Source organism: Pagrus major, chromosome 21 (genome assembly GCF_040436345.1).
Source record: "Pagrus major chromosome 21, Pma_NU_1.0".
NCBI classification, from domain to species: Eukaryota; Metazoa; Chordata; class Actinopteri; order Spariformes; family Sparidae; genus Pagrus; species Pagrus major.
In genome coordinates, this window is record NC_133235.1 from 25,988,078 (window position 1) to 26,007,783 (window position 19,706).

Below are 19,706 nucleotides of genomic sequence, written 5' to 3' on the forward strand. Positions count from 1 at the left end.
ACGCAGATGATTTACATCCTCGTGGACAAAATAATCAAAACACCATTTTACCTGAAGGCACTGTGCACTGCTGCAGGGATGAACCAGTTCATACCGGTCACGCTGACAGTTGCTGTCTCCCAGCAGTTACCAAACAGCTGGGTTACTTACTTTGAGTGACGGAATGTAACTAAGTACATTTACTCAAATGCTGAAACATCTATTTCATTGTGTGGCTACCAAACATAGACAGAGCGGTCTGGCTGATTATGAACCAATAGGAGGGGGCGGGCGACTAGGCTCTGGCTCTCTCTCCATTCCACCTTCCAACCAGAGACGCAGTCAGTCAGCCTGGAGGCTGGCTGTGGTATTATGTTTTTATGTTTATCTGATGGGTGCCGTAGTCTAGTTTTTGTGGCTTTATTTCAGTTAGGTTTAGTTGTTTCTTTGTGTTAGGGTAGAGGGTTAGTCCCCAGCTCTGACGGCCCTGGTGGGTTGGTCTGGGAGGCTGCCCTTTTGTTTATTTTGGCCGGCCCATCAGTTTGTTTGTTTGTTTGTTTGTTTGTTTGGGTTTTTTCACTCTGTTTGGTTACTGTTCATTTAATAAATTCATCTTCATTTAAACTGCAACTTGACTTGGTTATTTGTGTTAGACCTCATGAGCAAACACGTTGCAACAGTGGTGAGAAAAGATTGCCTTTTCCAGCCAATTTAAATTGTCATTCCAGCCATTATTGTTTCAGCAAACTGAACTCTCCTTTCACTGTAAATATGGCTCTATAAAACAAGACACTTGTGGCATGTGAGGAAATTTATTGTTCAAGTCAGTGCAACAGTGACGATCTTACAGCCCACATCTGAAACACGTCCAGTTGCCTACGATACAGCACTTAAGTCTGTTTATTAGTCAAAAAAATATAGTGTTTTGAAAAAACGTATCCCAGCTACCTCTTTATAATGAAATCTTTTCAAGTTGACATAAATGTGAATAATAAACATGAATGTGAACAGACCAGAGAAGCTCTGAGGCTCTCTCTCCTAAACAACATTAATGTCTTGCCAACCCATCAGAAGACACAGAAACACAGTTTATGTGTTTTAAAGGCTTTGTCTTTTGATCGATAGACTCTTGCTGTCTGATGTTCTGTCAGCAGGGGGCGCTCTTGTTCCTTTCTTTACAGTCTTCACTTGTGTCTGACTGGGCAGCAGCTGTTTTCTTTGGACAGCAGCAGAAGCAGCTTCAAGATACAAAGAGTCACAGAGAGAGATGAAAGAGAGAGAGACGAACTGTTGAAATGCACATTATCACAAACAAAGAGATAAAGCTGTCATGCAGTTAACCCTGCAACATGTTTGCCTCTTTGCTGTACAGATTTCTGATCAACACTATTTGTTTATCAGTGAAAATGCAGCTCCAGAAGATTTTGTTGCCTCAGTTTGTTGTCTAATACTTAGAAGACTATTACTTTCCTTGTGGTCGTCAACACATTCACACACGGTGACATACCTTCTGATGGGTCTAGCCTGGCTGATAAGGTCAGGAAGTTTGCTGTTTCTGGTGTCAGGCAGCAACATGCTCACAGCAGCAGCCATGAGGCAGACTGTACCAAAAATAATGTACGGCAGGACCTTGCTGTACACACCTGCAAACAGAATGAAGGCCACTTTAATCAGAATAGTCACTGATCTGTTCATTTCCATTGGTTCATCACCTTACCAATACGTTAGTTAGGCCAACCTATTAACTTGTGCTTATTACAAGGACCAAATACGAAATATTGTCAAAAACACTTGCCAATGTAGATCACATAGGGACACATGATGGCACCTATGAATGCAGCTGTGGTGGTGATCCCTAAGCCCATGTTCCTGACCACAGTGGGCATCAGCTCAGTGACAAACACAAAGAGGAAGATGTAAGCACCAGTCACGCCCATCCTTCCCACCAAAACGAACACCTGGAGCATGACAGGCATGTCTGAAAAAAAAACAAATGTGATACTTAAACAAGGCATGGACAATTGTACAATCAGTGTCTTCTGCTCCTTTCAGATATTCCTGATTCAGTCAGTGTTGTACTGATTCAGACCTTCAGGAACCAGCTGGATGATCAAGAGCATGATGCCACAGAGGATCAACATGCAGAAGAGGAGAGTGGGTCGAGGTGCACGGTTGATCAGCACCCACGTGGCTACAGTCACCACAATGTCAATGGTTGCTGAAATGAAGCAGTTGAGGTAGACGTTTCCATTCAGGTTACTGGTGTTGAGAGAGAGACCAAAATAGACCATGGCGGTAGACATCCTGCAGAAATACAGAATCAACACTGCATGAAGAGGGAAGACAGTGTGCTGAAATAATATTGTGATCACAAAAATTATTATTTAAAGGTGCGATATTGTTCCCAATGTTACTATAAAATGTATTTATTCAAGTCACTTTGAAGAAGCTGCAGTTGAAATTTTATGTGGTTTAATTATTGAAAGAGCAAAGTGGACTAACAGCCGAGGACAAATAAATCAAAGTTATTAAAGGGTAACTTTGGTATCTTTAACCTGGACAATGTTTTAATTTTTTGTGTCTAGGTGACTAATGGGGACAACATTTTTTGAAACTGGTCCACTATTGAACAAGACTGCTGCAGCCAGCAGCTGTGACGTGGGCTGCAACTTCTGCAATGTAATTTCTGCAGGAAATATTGTACCGTCAAAGTGCGTCCACTTAAACTTCTTCATTTGGCCACTGACTGTCATGGTTTGAGTTATTTCCTGCTTTATTTTGAAGTTCTCTCCGCATGTGTCATGTTTTGATTTTCACCTTCTACCTTTGTCCCTTTTCCACCCTTTTCCTGTTCACCTGGGTGTTACAGTATATTCAGGAAATCTACCAACAGAGAAAATAAATACATTACCAGATGAAAACACCTAGAATTGTAATATTCCTCATGTTGGGGGTGCGTATCAGGTCCATATAAGTGTGCGTCCTCTCCTCTCCACCTTTATCTCTCTGTATTTGACAAATATGAAAAGAAACAGAACAGTCACACCTGGTTATCACAGTTTGGGCCATATTTTATACTGCAGCTCAACAGCTTCCACAGCGTGAGGAGTGAAAATGGAATAAATACCATTAGCTCCAAGCACTCGCCAGCCCTGAATATAACTTCAGGCACGGGGACTCTGTTCCTTTTGGCAGCATTACGTATGACAAGTTCAGCCTCCTCAACCCGACCTTTCTGCAAGAGCCAACGTGGAGACTCAGGAAGGACCCTGAGCAGAAAGAGAGAGAGAGAGAGAAGTTCATTTAAAATGAAAAAATGTGCATTTTACAACACAGGCGTTGAACAACATTAAATGTTGACGTTAGAAAGCCACTTGAAAAAAGTTTCAAGGGGATATATTTGCATCTGTTAATGCATGTACTGTATTCATTTCGTACAATCAGAAATCGAAACATGTACACTTTGCAGAGAATATGAACAAAGTGTCAGGACTGAGATCAGTGTCTGATTCTAAAGAGAAGCATAAACAGGGGAAGGCAGACAGATACTCATTTACACTGAGAACTGGCCTAAACCAGCCCAGTCTGGTTGTCTTGGTTCAGACACAGAGGTACATTCTTATTATTATCCAGCTCTGCAATGACCTGCAGTCAACCTACATATCTGCATCTGTAGTTGAGTCACAAACTGACCTGAGTAGAAATTCTTCATCACCTTTGAATTGATTATGACTGAACTTTGGTTTTGACAAACTGATTTCATGTGTTCACTAAAATGTTTGCGACATCAGAATTGTGTTTGTTGACTTCAGCTCAGCATTCAGTACAGTCAAACCTATGAAGGTGACTGGAACACTGCCCACTCTGGGCTTCAGTACCACACTTTGCAATTGGATATTGGACTTCCTCACAAGCAGACTGCAGACAGTTCGGAGTCACACCCTCATGTTCACAGTGTACAACCATGACTGCACTCCCAGACATTGAGAGAACTCTATTGTGAAGCACACACAATATATAGACATCTTTGACATAATGCCAACACTGTTGTTTCTTCACACTCTGTTAGTAATGTTAGATTAAAATTCTGAGTGTTATTTTTGATGGCAGTGTGCTGAGGGTAAACTGAGGAGTCTCACAGCCTAAGGAAGAAGCTGAACATTACTCATCACTATGCATCCTGCAAACTACTGTGATTAAAACAAAAAAAAAGTGTTAAAAATGCATTGCCTCTTTCTTTCACTCACAAAACAAATACACATGCTAGCCAGATCAAGATCTTCATGACAGGAGGTGGTGGTCCTCATATTGTCAACAGGGGCTGCTGGAACAAAACATAATAGTTCCTTGAAGAAGCTTTAAACAGAAGAGGGTTTGGCATAAAATGAATCTGATATGTTACATGGATCACTGATCAATAGCCCTTATCAGCCGATCACTTACCACCACATTGGAATGTATATCAATCCGGGGATGGCAGAAGCTACCAGCAGCATCCTCCAGCCTCGTATGAAGTAGGCAAAGAGCGGCAACAAGGCGTAGCCAATGCCATAACATAGACCTTGGGCTAGCAGACTGAATTTTATCCTGGCAGACTGGCCCAACATCTCAGACCCTGATGAAGAAGAGGACCACAACATGGCGTTAAGATGAGGGAGAACATGAATGTATAGATCAAACTGCCTGCAGCCATATTGAATTCATTGGTTCAGGAAGATGTTGGAATTGAGATAGAGGTAGGGACTCTTTTGAGACCAATAGAAATGCTGATGGTCTCACCCAGTATGAGTGATGTGCCATAGTTGGAGACCTGGCCAAGTCCTTTTAGACAGTTGAGGACACAGAACATGACCCAACTGACGGAGGCGGCCTGGATTAAGGCAGTGACTGACTGTAAGATCATAGTGAAAAAAAACACTGGCTTTCTGCCAAACCTGCAAGGTGATGCACAGAAACATGAAATTAACAGACCATGGGTGATCTTTAAGTACACATCCTCACACTGATGACATTAGGCTTTCATTATGTGATCAGTCAGCTCTTCTCTTCTTTGTCTTTCTGTCAATCCTGCAGATTTTCTTACTGTTGTTCGATTTGGCTGCTAGAACAACAGACGTCAGTGAACACCATCATTCATGAGTAAAACAACAAGTAAAAATGTATTAACAAAATCAGAGCTAAAACAATACATCAATTAATCAATTAGTTGATGGCAGATGTTGTCATCCAGCTAGAAGCAGTACATCACTGTTCAAAAGGTGTCATTTCCTGCTGCCACTAGGGGGCGCTATGACTGTAACAGAACATTGGCACGTAGATGTGTTCAGGGCAGGACTTTAAACGTGTTAAGTTTGGGGCGGACTCGAGCATGTACAGCAACTTCTTATTTCGAGGGGAATCATCGAATTTGGCAGCACTGCTTCAGTCCCGACCTTCAACTGAAATTCAAGCTTTTGATATCTTTTAATTTATTTTTTTGACGTCTTTCAGGTTAAAGGTGCTATTTGTGAGTTTTGAGTCTCATTCCGCAACTTGACGCTTTGGGAATGTAGGACGGGTCAGCCGCCATCCCAAAGCAATAGCAAATAGCACCTTTAAAGCTGTAGGAGGAGTTTGTAGGGGGAAAAAAACACGTGCAAGTCGCCAAAAATGAGTACCAAAATTCAAAATATCTGACTTCCTGTGTTGTTGAGCTTGTGGCACCAAGAAACTTTTTGGTAGACGTAGGTGCGATAGATATGCGTACTGAATTTCATGCATTTCTGTTAAAATAGCCGCAGGGGCTGCAGTGAAAAGTACAGGAAAATGTCATTTAGAGCCCGACCGATATATCGGCTGGCCGATATTATCGGCCGATATTAGGCATTTTCCAAACTATCGGTATCGGCATTCATAATGGCCGATTAATTAATATTTAAAAAATAAAATAAAAACGGACGTGCTGGCGTTGCATAGTTTGTCCACCAGAGGACACTCTACAACGTCCCTGTTGGCAACACTCGTGTTTAAAATGCCACAAACCCGACAACCAGCTGATCCAGCCAGAGTCGGGCAGAGCGAACCAGTTATCCACGACTGAGAGCATCGGTGAAGTGTGTTCATGGTTAGTTGGCAACTGTCACGACAAATGCATTGCTTGAATAACAATTAAAAGAACATCACCATCAGCTCTCTTAACTCAAATAAGCATGACACAATTTGTGACTGCCATGTCCAGTTTTGCTGCTGTTACGCGTAAGCCGAGAGTGAAACGGACTTAGCCAGTAATTTTGATGTTCCTCTGTTCTGTTGTGACAATAAAACAAACAAGTTTATTTTTAAACTGCATTATAACTACAAATAACTAATGTTACGGAAATCTGTTGTATGTTTTGTTACGTGTTTCTGGATTTTTTTATATATATATATATATATATATATACATATATATATATATATATATATATCGGTTGATATATCGGAATATTTGTGTCGGTATCGGCCTTAAAAATCCTTTATCGGTCGGGCTCTGATGTCATTTCCTGCTGCCACTAGGTGGGACTATTACTGCATCCTCCACCACTGCTTACCGGTCTGAGAACGGACCGCTGATGAAGGATCCAATCAAAACTCCCACAAAGTACAAGGAGGTGGAAAAAGGGACCTTCCATGCATGTTCACACACCAGATCCCACTGTCATCAACAGGAGAGAGGACCGTCATTCAGGTGACAGCAGGACAACTTCCACAGAAATCTGACACTAAAGTGAAATCCAAATGAAACTAAAGTCAAAGAAGGGAGAGTTTCACCTCAGACACAATAGTGGAGCTGTATATCTCAGTGCTGAACACCCATCCGTCCACACACTGCTCTGTGTCATTGCTGAGTCCAGCTGTCTCCGTCCAGCTTCCGTTCAGTTTGTACCGGGAACAGCTGTCAGGTCCGATCCAGCTGCTGTCCACGGACTCTTTGCAGCGATGCTCTGGTGTGTCCGAGACGAAAACCACGATCACTCCCATGTATCCGCTCGGAATCGCAGCCAAACTGAGCAGCACAATTATCAACACTTGAAAAAGTCCGCAGTCGCCCAGAAAAGACGTGAGTTCATCAAAGTCTTTCATTTTTGCATCCGACATGATGACTGACTGCTGGTGCGCAAACTAAGTCCACACCAGGAGGCTGCGTCGGACGAGCTGGTGGTCAAACCGCGAGTGAAACAAACTTTTACAGATACACAATTATAAGGACGTTGTGTGATGAACAACCAACGATTGTCCTCATGACGTGTCAGTTAACAGCCAGATAATTCACATTCACAGGTGCCCTAGTCGACACACACACACACACACTCACACACACACATTTTCTTGACTGTTCACAGATTATTTACTAACACAAACTCTGCCCTCCACGGACACGTTGAAATAACACAGCCGACTCACAAATGAGTGACACCCTGAGGCTGTGTTGGTCCACAGGGCAAAATGTAGCAGTTTCACAATAACGCCTCTTAAATTGTGAGACGTCTACTATTTTTTTTGTTTTGTTTTGTTTTGTTTTGGTCTTTTCTATTGCCTGCGTCCATGTCACGTGGCCGTCAACTTTCTGGCTGCGAGAACAAAAAACATGGCTGCCACTCTTTTCATTTCCAGTGAAAAATGCAATAGTTTAAGACAGGTATCACATTAAAAAGTGTTTCTAAATGTTTCCCGTCAGTCCTTGGGGCGGACCGGAGGACCCCGCTACCCGGAAGTGTTCTCTTGAAATGCTGACCTTTGAACCTTGACCTGGGTGCCTGTTTAACAGCTTATAATTCAGCAATAAAAAGGGCCACAGATGTGGGACCAGCTGTTATTAAGAGCTCTTGACCTCGGCACAGTCAACAAATGGGGGCGCTGTCAAATCTTCACAAATTAAGGTTAAAATTGATTTTCACCCATTTAACAACTAGCTAGCCGACATATTTCAAATCGGATTGCACAAATGTTTTTAGCATCCCCTTAAACTCCCCACTGTACTCTCAATTCAGTTTTTACAACTTCCAATCCTAGGAAAAACAGTAATACCTATAAAAACTACAATTCCCTTGAGCCGCGCTATGCGGCTTGTTGTCACTCAGGACCGGAAGTTGTAGTTTTTTTGGTGCATGGTTATAATTAGGGTCAAAAAAAGATCTAGCCACACAATATATATATATATATATATATATATATATATATATATATATATATATATATATATATATATATATATATATGTACATATTTGACCAAGTGCCCATTTCTCTCACACATAGTGGTAGGTGAGGATTGAAATGTAGAAATTTAAAATTGGCAAGGCAATTAAAAAAATAAATAAATAAAAGAACACAAATAATAAAACAGCCCAGATAACTACACAAAGCAAAAAACAATACAAACAACGTGCAAGCCGTGTTTTCCGCCGTAGCAACGTCTATAGCAACCACCAGAGCAACGATATTATACGTACCAGCACCACAATTTTCTGGTGAAACCGGCGATAATATTCGTAAAAACTAACAAACTAAAGACCACATACATTTACTGAGCGAGGATTATGAAAATAAAGTGCATATTTCTCGATAAAAATGTCATCAAAACACATTTTAATGTAATATCTATCTTGAAATATTGCATATTTCACTGGAGATAAAAGGAATGGCAGCCATGTTTTTTGTTCCCGCAGCCCTAGCAACTGTCAGCTACCTAAATTGTTTGCATTGTGATTATTTGGATTACTCTCTGAAGCTTGTCAGTCCAGACATTATTTGGGGTCTCTTTGGGAGTCTGTGTAATTGATAATGCCCTGCTAAGTTGTCATTATCATTCATCTTATTGGGCTATTATTATCATCATTTTTATTCTTATTATCACTTTATTAATTATTAATTATCATTATTATAAGTAGTAGTAGTAATATTGTTGTATGTTTGTTGCACCTTGTCAGTAATTAAATGTAGCTCTTCATCAAATCAGTGACACTTTCACTTTTGTGTTGTATGTTCTCTGTCCATGATCCTGTGCGCAAAAGTTGATCCGATGAAACACGTTTTCACTGCAAGTCGCACATTACATGCAAACATTAGACATTGTGAATGTGAGAGAATTATTGGTCTGTTAAATGACATGAGGACAAACGTTGGCTCTTCATCAAACAACGCCCTTATAATTGCGTATCAGTAAAAGCTTTGACATCCAGTCAAACAGGACTTGTTTCACTCGCGGTTTAACCACCAGCTCATCCGACGCAGCCTCCTGGTGTGGATCCAGTTTGCGCACCAGCAGTCAGTCATCATGTCGGATGCAAAAATGAAAGACTTCGATGAACTTACGTCTTTTCTGGGCGACTGCGGACTTTTTCAAGTGTTGGTAATTGTTCTGCTCAGTTTACCTGCAATTCCAAGTAGATACATGGGAATGATCGTGGTTTTCGTTTCGGATACACCAGAGTATCACTGCAAAGAGTCCATCAACTCCACGCGCAACGGCACAGATGTGGAGCAGCGCAGCTGGATCGGACCCGACAGCTGTTCCCGATACAAACTGAACGGAAGCTGGACGGAGACAGCTGGACTCAGCAATGACACAGAGCAGTGTGTGGACGGATGGGTGTTCAGCACTGAGATATACAGCTCCACTATTGTGTCTGAGGTGAAACTCTCCCTTCTTTGACTTTAGTTTCATTTGGATTTCACTTTAGTGTCAGATTTCTGTGGAAGTTGTCCTGCTGTCACCTGAATGACGGTCCTCTCTCCTGTTGATGACAGTGGGATCTGGTGTGTGAACATGCATGGAAGGTCCCTTTTTCCACCTCCTCATTCTTTGTAGGAGTCATGATTGGATCCTTCATCAGCGGTCCGTTCTCAGACCGGTAAGCAGTGGTGGAGGATGTGTGCAGATCCTTAAGTAGAAGTGTCGATACCACATTGCGAAAAGTCTTTAATTGAAAACCTTTCTTGTGTGAAAGTATGAAAGCATTATCAGTGAAATTCACTTCAGGTATCAAAAGTACAAGTACTCATTCTGATATAAATGTGCTTGTTATACTGTGTTCATGTTTGCAGTGTTGCTGTCCTGTGAGAACCACATATATGTAAAAAAAAAAAAAAAAAAAAAAGAATACAAAGAAAATCAGCTTTTAATGGTGACAGAAAAACTGCCTGTTTCCAGCTTTGTGACTGAAGAAGGATCATTTCATTAACACATAAAGGAGCACTTCACCCTTCAGTTTATCATCAAATCAAATCGAAATCAAACTTACCAAATTTGGAAATACACGGCTTTCACTGAACAGAAAGAGTATGAAAAAATGTCATCTGAAAAGCAACTAGTTCCTCATTGCTTTCTTCCCTCATGAATACTGTATAATCACAGCTTCACTCATAATAATAACAGCCAATTGTTATCAGTGTGAGGATGTGTACTTAAAGATCACCCATGGTCTGTTAATTTCATGTTTCTGTGCATCGCCTTGCAGGTTTGGCAGAAAGCCAGTGTTTTTTTTCACTATGATCTTACAGTCAGTCACTGCCTTAATCCAGGCCGCCTCCTTCAGTTGGGTCATGTTCTGTGTCCTCAACTGTTGACTTGGCCAGACAAACTATTCCACATCAACCATACTGGGTGAGACAGGCAGCACATCCACTTCTACTGGTCTCAAAAGAGTCCCTACCTCTATCTCAATTCCAACATCTTCCTGAACCCATGAATTCAGTATGGCTGCAGACAGTTTGATCTATACGTTCATGTTCTCCCTCATCTTAACGCCATGCTTGTGGTCCTCTTCTTCATCAGGGTCTGAGATGTTGGGCCAGTCTGCCAGGATAAAATTCGGTCTGCTAGGCCAAGGTGTATGTTACACCATTGGCTACGCCTTGTTGCCGCTCTTTGCCTACTTCATACGAGGCTGGAGGATGCTGCTGGTAGCTTCTGCCATCCCCGGATTGATATATATTCCAATGTGGTGGTAAGTGATCGGCTGATGAAGGTTATTGCTCAGAGGTCTGTAACATGTCACATTTCAGTGTAGGCCTGACTGAGAAGTCCATCACGATAGTGAAGTTTGATATTGGTTGATATCAACAGTTATCGATCATTTTAATGACCTGTCCTATTTTTTATCATTTTTAAAGTCCAGGAAAATAAATTATTTAGATTTTAACCAGTTTTTCAAGGCACACGTGCAATAATTCTTCTGTTAACACAACAATGACAAACACACAAATAAAGATACACAAATAAATAAAAACACTGCCATACCAGCGAGTTGACCTGCCCTTTTTTATTCAGTATTTTCTCTCCATCAGCACTCATTTTCTTACTCAGGTGTTAATGGGTTGTGCTTGTGTTTTTCTTGCAGTTGGTTTGTAAAACAATCAGCCATCAGCGGAGCTGATACGGTGGATTGTGACCCGTAGTTGTCCCAGTAATCACTCCAAACTCTTTGTTACAAGTGCAGTGTCTCTCATAAGTAAAGCAAACAGGAGCAGCGGCAGGGCAGCCTGTTGGCAGCTCACCCTGCAGACTGCTTGTCTGTCTGCTCTAGTTCACTCAAGCCAAGAGACACTTTTGCAGCGAAGAGCGGCTCTGGAGGTTGAGTGACCCCAAAAGGAACAGCAGAGGACTGAGAGAGGCCAATGAGGTTGGTGTGTTTATCAGTGAAACTACAGCTCACAAACCGCCGTATCAGACTACCAGAAAAGCAGTCCCTGTGGACAAAATGAAAACCACCACCTCTTGTCATACAGATCTCGATCTGACTAGCAAGGGTATTTGTTATGACATTGAGTAAAAGAAAGAGGTTCTCAGCGTAAATGAATATCTGTCTTCATGTAATCAATTGCTGTTTCAACTGGATCGTAAACCGGTCTGTCTGACTTCTCCCATTCTTACGGTTCAGCCCCAAACCAAATACTGATCTAATTTCAGATTGTACAGAATGATTATAGTCCACACATTAACAGATGCAAATATATCATTTTGAAGCATGAACTTTTTTTAAAATGGCTGTCTAACATCAACATTTACTGTTTTTTACTGCCTGTGTTTTACAATACATATATTTTCATTTTGAACAAACTTCCATCTCTCTTTCTCCTCAGGGTCCTTCCTGAGTCTCCACGTTGGCTCTTGCAGAAAGGTCGGGTTGAGGAGGCTGAACTTGTCATACGTAATGCTGCCAAACGGAACAGAGTCCCCGTGCCCGAGGTTATATTCAGGTCTGGCGAGTTCTTGGAGCTAATGGTATTTATTCCATTTTCACTCCTCATGCTGTGCAAGCTGTGGATGCTGTGATAACCAGGTGTGACTGTTCTGTTTCTTTTTGTATGTCTAATACAGAAAGATAAAGGTGGAGAGGAGAGGACGCACACTTACATGGACCTGATACGCACCCCCAACATGAGGAATATTACAGTTCTAGGTGTTTTCATATGGTAATGTATTTTATTTTTCTTTGTAACTTTCCTGGATAAAGTTGTGAATACAATTTATTCTGGTTGATGATTTTGCACTCGTTTTTGGGGGCAGATCAATAATCTAGACTATTGATAATCTGATCAAGTTAACAGTCAAAGGTGTGACTTCTCAATTAAATTGATCTCCGTTTTCCACTCCAAAGGAATACACAGAACAACAACTGGGTCTAAATGAAAAGTTTTATTAACTGATTAAATACTAATCCAGTGATTTTCAAACGTGAATATTTAACGTACACAAGCAATCCAAATTATGATAGTGAATTGGAATGATGAATGGGGAATGGTGGAAGAAATAATCTGTTCAATACAAATTCTAGTAACTAATACTGAAGGAAGATGCAAAATTTGGAGGTTGAATTACTGTCAATAAGATTATTATTGTTATATTATTTTGACATCAACTCAGTCATGAGCAGTTTGAGAAGATGGCTTGTTCCTACTTTGATCTGTGAAGGCCGGGCAGGAGTGGAGCTGGGGTGGAACCCACAGCACTGGATGTTGTGGTTGGAAACCTCTTAACGGCAAACTCTGGGTGGTGTTGTCCCTGAGGCGACATGTGGTTGCCGCCCGACAAGTTTTATTGGGTCCCTCTTATGCAGTGGCTCGGCGGAAGCACTCCACTGGAAGCAGCTTAGTGGTGGAGGCGTAGGACAGCATCTTATCCGGACCTCTATCTCAGGCAGGTTGATGGCAAAAAAACTACTTTGTTGTTATTGGCTTTGCCAGATAACTTAGAAAGATTTGTCACTGGCCGGACAACACAAAACTTTCAAAGTCTTCAGGAAGAAAATGTTATATAAACTTGTAACAAAGTTATAATAAACTCAGTTGGCGTTGAAACTTGGCTGCCAAAATTAAGAGTAGAAACTTGCGCATAAAACAAAAAGGCAAAAATAAGTATAAGGAAACAAGAGAGTAAGAGAATAGGTAAAAGCCAAAAGGGTAACAAGAGGAAGGGGTAACATTAACAGCAATAGCCAAAAGAACAAGAAGAAGTAGGCAAGAGAAGAAGCATGAAATCCACGTTTCCAGTTATTTTCTCTTTGGAGGATACAGGGTGTGTTTACGGTCAGCCAACCAATCAGAGTCTTTTACTCTTCTTTCATTGTTTGAGACGTTAACTCTCAAAATTGTAAATTATTAAAACACTGATTTTGGCGTGCTGAAAACACAAATTATACAAAATAAGCAATATGTGAAACTAGAAGTTTATAGGAACCAAGAAAAAAAACTACTGTTAAACAAAGAGTAAATAATTCCTAACTCTACTGCTAAATAAATGGAGTTGCTACAACATTTTCTTTACTAATTTTGATAAGATATGTCCTTGTTACTTAGTCAAGATACTTAATAATATAGAACAATTAACCATACATTATCGGTAGATGGCAGTATTGTCACACGTTAGAAATCCAACGTAAATCTTAAATGAATAACCCTAACCCTCGGGCTTGCAAAGTGTTAGAACAATGGAATTTTCTTTACCTTGAACATGAGTTTTGTCAGAAATGTGAAGAACATAATGGCAAATGAATAAAAACTTTTGGCAAAAAAAAAAGATCACTAGGCTCTGCAATCACATTACATGGATTATCTTACCACTGTTATGCAGACGACTGTTCCTCTCTTTTCCCCCATCCTCCGACTCCCACGTTGCAACGCGCATCTCACAATGTCTGGTAGACATCTCCGCTTCTCTCAAGTCTCAAGTCTCTGGCCATCTGATCTGTCCCTAACACTGTATTGTTAAATCTTGTGAATTCAAAGCATGTCCTGTAGCTACCATCCATACAGTACAGTATCAAAATCAGTTGTAGGATAATTTATGGGGTCTACTACAATGCAATCTGAAGGAGACGTTCCAAGGCATGAAATAAAATGTGGGCAGCCAAGAGTGGATGTGAACTTGTGACAGGAAAAATATCACGTATGTTTTAATGGAGCTAGCTTAATTTTGTTTACATCCAGAGCTTACATTAGGTCTCCAACTTAGGACATCGTATAGTCTAATCTTCTGCTACTTAACACATCCCTCTAGCCCTCGGACCTGGTGAAGTATTAACCTAAGTCTGTCACATCATATGGCCAACTATAAAGATGCAATCTGCCTGTTACCAGCATTAGCACAACACTTTGCGATGGTTAGCTTGTTACCTGTGATGATATATGCTAAGTTTAATGTCTCTTTCACATTAGCAAGTGACTGACCTGTCTGGGTGCGTTTTGAGATGCCTGATGAAATTCGTTGTTGCATCATTTATCCTGGTGCCACACACCTTGCATGTAGCTGCTCACTTATTTCCACTGTGCATGAAGTCATTGTAACCAAAAGTAATGAAAAAAGGCACAGCTCCGGGAGGACTTGTTGTCCCCATGGTCAATGCATTTTCTGCATTGTAATGCGTTACGTTGCACATAATGGCAAAGGGAAATGCAGCTCATCATAAATTTCCCCAACGTATATGCACCAATAAAATGAAATAGAAATACATGAATAAATTTAGATTTAAAAAAGCAGTAATTGCATGAAGTACAGGTTGTTCACGAGTCTCGAAGCTCAAGTCCGACTCAAGTCTGAAGTCTTTTGAGGTGGAGTCGCAAGTCAAGTCTGAAGTCACTGTTTGTGCGACTTAAGTGCGACTCGAGTCCAAGTCCTAGACTCGAGTCTCCATCTCTGCCTCAAGCTCAACCTTAATAAAACTGAACTCCTCTTCATCCTGGGGAAAGACTGCCCTCACATGGACCTGTCAGTCACTGTCGAGGACGTCACAGTATCGCCTTCATCGACTGCGAGGAACCTGGGCGTAATCCTCAACGACAGACTATCCTGCACCCCCAACATCACTGCTGTGGACCGATCCTGCAGATTTGCCCTCTACAACATCCACAGGATCCGGTCTTTCCTCACAAAGGACACAACGCAACTCCTGGTCCAAGCACTAGTCATCTCCCGCCTGGACTACTGCAACTCGCTCTTGGCTGGACTCAAAGCCTCTGCAACTAAACCGTTGCAGCGTATCCAGAACGCTGCAATGAACCTTGTTTTCAATCTACCCAAATTCTCCCATGTGACCCCCCTCCTACGTGACCTCCACTGGCTTCCTGTTGCTGCCCGGATCCGAGTCAAGAAGATGGTACTGGCCTCGAGGCCGTCAATGGAACTGCACCCATCTACCTCCCAACACTGGTCAGACCACACGCCCCAGCGCACGCTCCACTACATCAGCTGGCCGGCTGGTACCGCCATCGCTGAGAGCAAACAAAGGTCGCTCAGCAAAGTCATGACTTTTCTCTGTTCTGGCGCCTCAGTGGTGGAACGAACTCCCAACCAATGTCAGGACAGCAGAGTCACACATTAAACCCTATAAAATTCAAACTGCAGCTTCTTCAAAGTGACTTGGATAAATTGTGTCAGCATTATATCGTAAAATTGTGAACGATATTGCACCTTTTAAAGTGAAATTGACTTGAGATCAAAGTATTATTTCAGCACACTGTCTTCCCTCTTCATGCAGTGTTGATTCTGTATTTCTGTAGGATGTGTACCTCCATGGTCTATTTTGGTCTCTCTCTCAACACCAGTGACCTGAATGGAAATGCCTACCTCAACTGCTTCATTTCAGCAACCATTGACATTGCAGTTTATGTAGCCACATGGCTGCTGATCAACCGTGCGCCTCGACCCACTCTCCTCTTCTGCATGTTGATCTTCAGTGGCATCATGCTCTTGATCATCCAGCTGGTTCCTGAAGGTCTGAATCAGTACAACACTGACTGAATCAGGAATATCTGAAAGGAGAAGAAGACACAGTGATTTTGTACAATTGTCCATGCCTTGTTTAAGTATCACATTTGTTTTTCTCAGACATGCCTGTCATGCTCCAGGTGCTCGCCTTGGTGGGAAGGATGGGCTCAACTGGTGCTTACATCTTCCTCTTTGTGTTTGTCACTGAGCTGATGCCCACTGTGGTCAGGAACATGGGCTTAGGGATCACCACCACAGCTGCACGCATAGGAGCCATCATGTGTTCCTATGTGATCTACATGGGCAAGTGTTTTTGATAACATTTCGTTTTAAGGTCCTTGTAATAAGCGTTAGTGAAAAGGTAGCTAACATAATAAAGGTGATAATAAATTTATGACGTTAATAAGACATTGTTCTTGCTTTAGATATGGTAGCTGCAAAAAACATTTTACTTTTACATCAAACTTTTACTGAGGTCATGAATAACTGCTAATAAATGCAAAATAAAGTAAGTATTAATCCTGATAAAGGAACAAAAAATATTAGTAAAGGTTTAATAATTAAATAATATGTGTTAGTTAAGTTAAAAGAAAATGTTTTTGTAATACTACACAGAATGTATGAGGATGGGAATCTCAGGGATGCACTGGTATTGGTTGGACAACGATGGAGAAAATGATTCTGGAGAGAAAGAATTGGGTTTGAGATGATCCTTTATATTCCAATGTGGGGAGGTTAGAACAGTGAAGCTGGTGGTTCTGAAAAAAATCTAAAAACTGAATTCTTACAAAATATATTTGCAATCTTAACTATAAATCTTTAAACAAAATCTGATAAAACAACTCCAATCAATTTATTTAGAGAAGTTATTATCATTAGCTAATCATGCGTTCATTTGGTATTGAAGCTAGCGCATCTTGTGGCATAGCAACAATTTTACAAAAGCAAACTCTAGGGAAAGTATTTGTCACTTTTCCAGCTGCCCAGAGGGCTCGTGGAAGCTGTGGGTCTATTATAGAAATCACTCGATCTACCTCCAGTGTCTTGCTGTTCATCCTCAACTTAAGATTCTCCTCTCTCCTGGAGGCTGGGCAGGTAGTGGCTAATGAATGGTGACCAAAAGTGGTCAGCCAGGACCTACTATGCCTCCAAAGGCGCTTCCCTAGAAGGTCGCTGGAGTCATACATCACCTGGGGGAGCGATCAAAGTCCTGGACCAGCAGTTTTGTGATAGATTGATGTGGATCCAAGATGATGGGGGCTGGTCTATTCTGATTATTAGTGAAATATTAGTGTCCATGTTAACACAGCAAGAGACACAATTCTCCCTATTACAAATCACTAACTAATACAACATTAAAACCATTTTGAAACTGTTATTTTGATGTAAAATAGTTACATAATGTTGCCTTAAGGCACCACAGGGTCAGGCTCCTGGTTACATTTTAAATAGGTTAGTAATACAATATAAAACATCATCAGACAAGGCTTGGGTCTCAGAGTTACGCCAACAACTGTCCACATTATCAAGGATTCTGGTTTTAATCTTGCCCACTAATTCTCTAATCTTTTCTGTCATGGCCCCTTTTGAAAGACAAAATATTTTGTCAAACTCAGAGGACACAGTTGTCTTCTTTCAGATGTCATTTTGCTTTCGGAATAAATCTTGCTAATCTCTAACTTGATAGCCTGCTGGTATCAGACAACTTTTGTTTCCTTACTTTTCCCTATTTCATTGTAAGGGACATGAGACGTGGTGCTAACAACATGAACGAGGGCTCTGTTACAATGCATTAGTTAATCGCGTAGTCATTACACTTGTTTTAGACAAGTCAAAATAGGTGCTTTGGAAAAGGTCTTTTCAATTTTAGTTTAAACTTCATGTTTTCTCTGATCATATGTGCTACACTACTCTTGTTACTTGTTCTAAAAATGAGCATGCTTCGTTTTATCCTTCTGTTTGCAGGTGTGTACAGCAAGGTCCTGCCGTACATTATTTTTGGCACAGTCTGCCTCATGGCTGCTGCTGTGAGCATGTTGCTGCCAGACACCAGAAACTGCAAACTTCCTGACCTTATCAGCCAGGCTAGACCCATCAGAAGGTATGTCACCATGTGTGAATGTGTTGATGACCACAAAGGAAGTAATAGTCTTCTAAGTATTAGACAACAAACTGAGGCAATGAAATCTTGTGACTTTATTACTACTGTTACTGCATCAAGAGCAGGTCTGGAGCTGCATTTTCACTGACAAACAAATAGTGTTGATCAGAAATCTGTACAGCAAAGAGGCAAACATGTTGTAGGGTTAACTGCATGACAGCTTTATCTCTTTGTTTGTGATAATGTGCATTTCAACAGTTCCTCTCTCTCTCTTTCATCTCTCTGTGTCTCTTTGTATCTTGAAGCTGCTTCTGCTGCTGTCCAAAGAAAACAGCTGCTGCCCAGTCAGACACAAGTGAAGACTGTAAAGAAAGGAACAAGAGCGACCCCTGCTGACAGAACATCAGACAGCAAGAGTCTATTGCTCAAAAGACAAAGCCTTTAAAACACATAAACTGTGTTTCTGTGTCTTCTGATGGGTTGGCAAGACATTAATGTTGTTTAAGAGAGAGAGCCTCAGAGCTTCTCTGGTCTATTTCACATTTATGTTTATTATTTACATTTATGTCAACTTGAAAAGATTTAATTATAAAGAGGTAGCTGGGATACATTTTTCAAGCCACTATATTTTGTTGACTATTAAGCAGTCTTATTATTGTTGTAATGATTATCATTTGTCCTGTTTGTAATGTTGGGACCCACAGATGAAGTCGTTCACTGTGGATTTCAAAATGGGCTCTGAACTGAACTCAGTTTCCCAGATTCCCCAGTCTTCACACCCAGGTGCAAATTCAGCTTTGAGCTAGGGTGACAGCCCCCCCTCTGACCAAATAGTCAAAACTCCAGCTCCTTCCTTTGTTCCCTCTCTTCTCCACCTCTCTCCCCACAGGGCTGCTTGCCCTTGTTCACTGTTTGGGTGTTATTGTGATCTCAGGTCAGGTTATTGGTAGTTTGCTTTCCAAGATGGCCAACTTGATGATACTTGAATTATGCTTCACACAGACTCAGGGTCTTCCATTGCATCCATCTTCCATAACCTGGCATCACGTCACACACACAAACACACACACACACACACACCTGTATATAGTACATGTTAGTAAGTGTGTTTTCATCTTTGTGTTAAAAAAAATACTTTTTGAACCTTCCTGCTGTCCATTTAATATTGTAAGAGTGAATGTTGCCAATCTCTACTCTGTCAAGAACTCCAAAATCCTTCGACCATTAAAGCTGTTATGGTAATTTTGGTTGTAGTTATTAAGTTAATTATTAATCAGAGTTACAAACAATTCAGTACCTTTTCTGAGACTGATTTGGTGAATTGGCTATCTTTTCCCTTCTTCAAGGGTGGTGCCCTGAGGTGATCTAATGTAAATTGGATCTTATTATTAATCATAATTCA

General features: G+C 41.1%; 1 protein-coding gene and 1 pseudogene across 1 annotated transcript; one reads left to right on the plus strand and one right to left on the minus strand.

Annotated features, from left to right (window-relative positions):
• Window positions 1-772: 772 nt before the first annotated feature.
• LOC141017359 (organic cation/carnitine transporter 2-like) lies at window positions 773-7,458 on the minus strand. The gene is made up of 10 exons (XM_073492048.1): window positions 6,769-7,458; window positions 6,549-6,652; window positions 4,759-4,913; window positions 4,423-4,594; window positions 3,107-3,248; window positions 2,891-2,985; window positions 2,069-2,283; window positions 1,775-1,957; window positions 1,487-1,622; window positions 773-1,217 (listed from the first exon to the last, which is right to left on the minus strand). The coding sequence occupies exons 1-10, from the start codon at window positions 7,093-7,095 to the stop codon at window positions 1,127-1,129; spliced, it is 1,620 nt and encodes a 539-aa protein (XP_073348149.1). The 5' UTR covers window positions 7,096-7,458; the 3' UTR covers window positions 773-1,126.
• Window positions 7,459-9,233: 1,775 nt separating this feature from the next.
• On the plus strand, window positions 9,234-19,483 carry LOC141017128 (solute carrier family 22 member 4-like; annotated as a pseudogene).
• The last annotated feature ends 223 nt before the right edge of the window (window positions 19,484-19,706 follow it).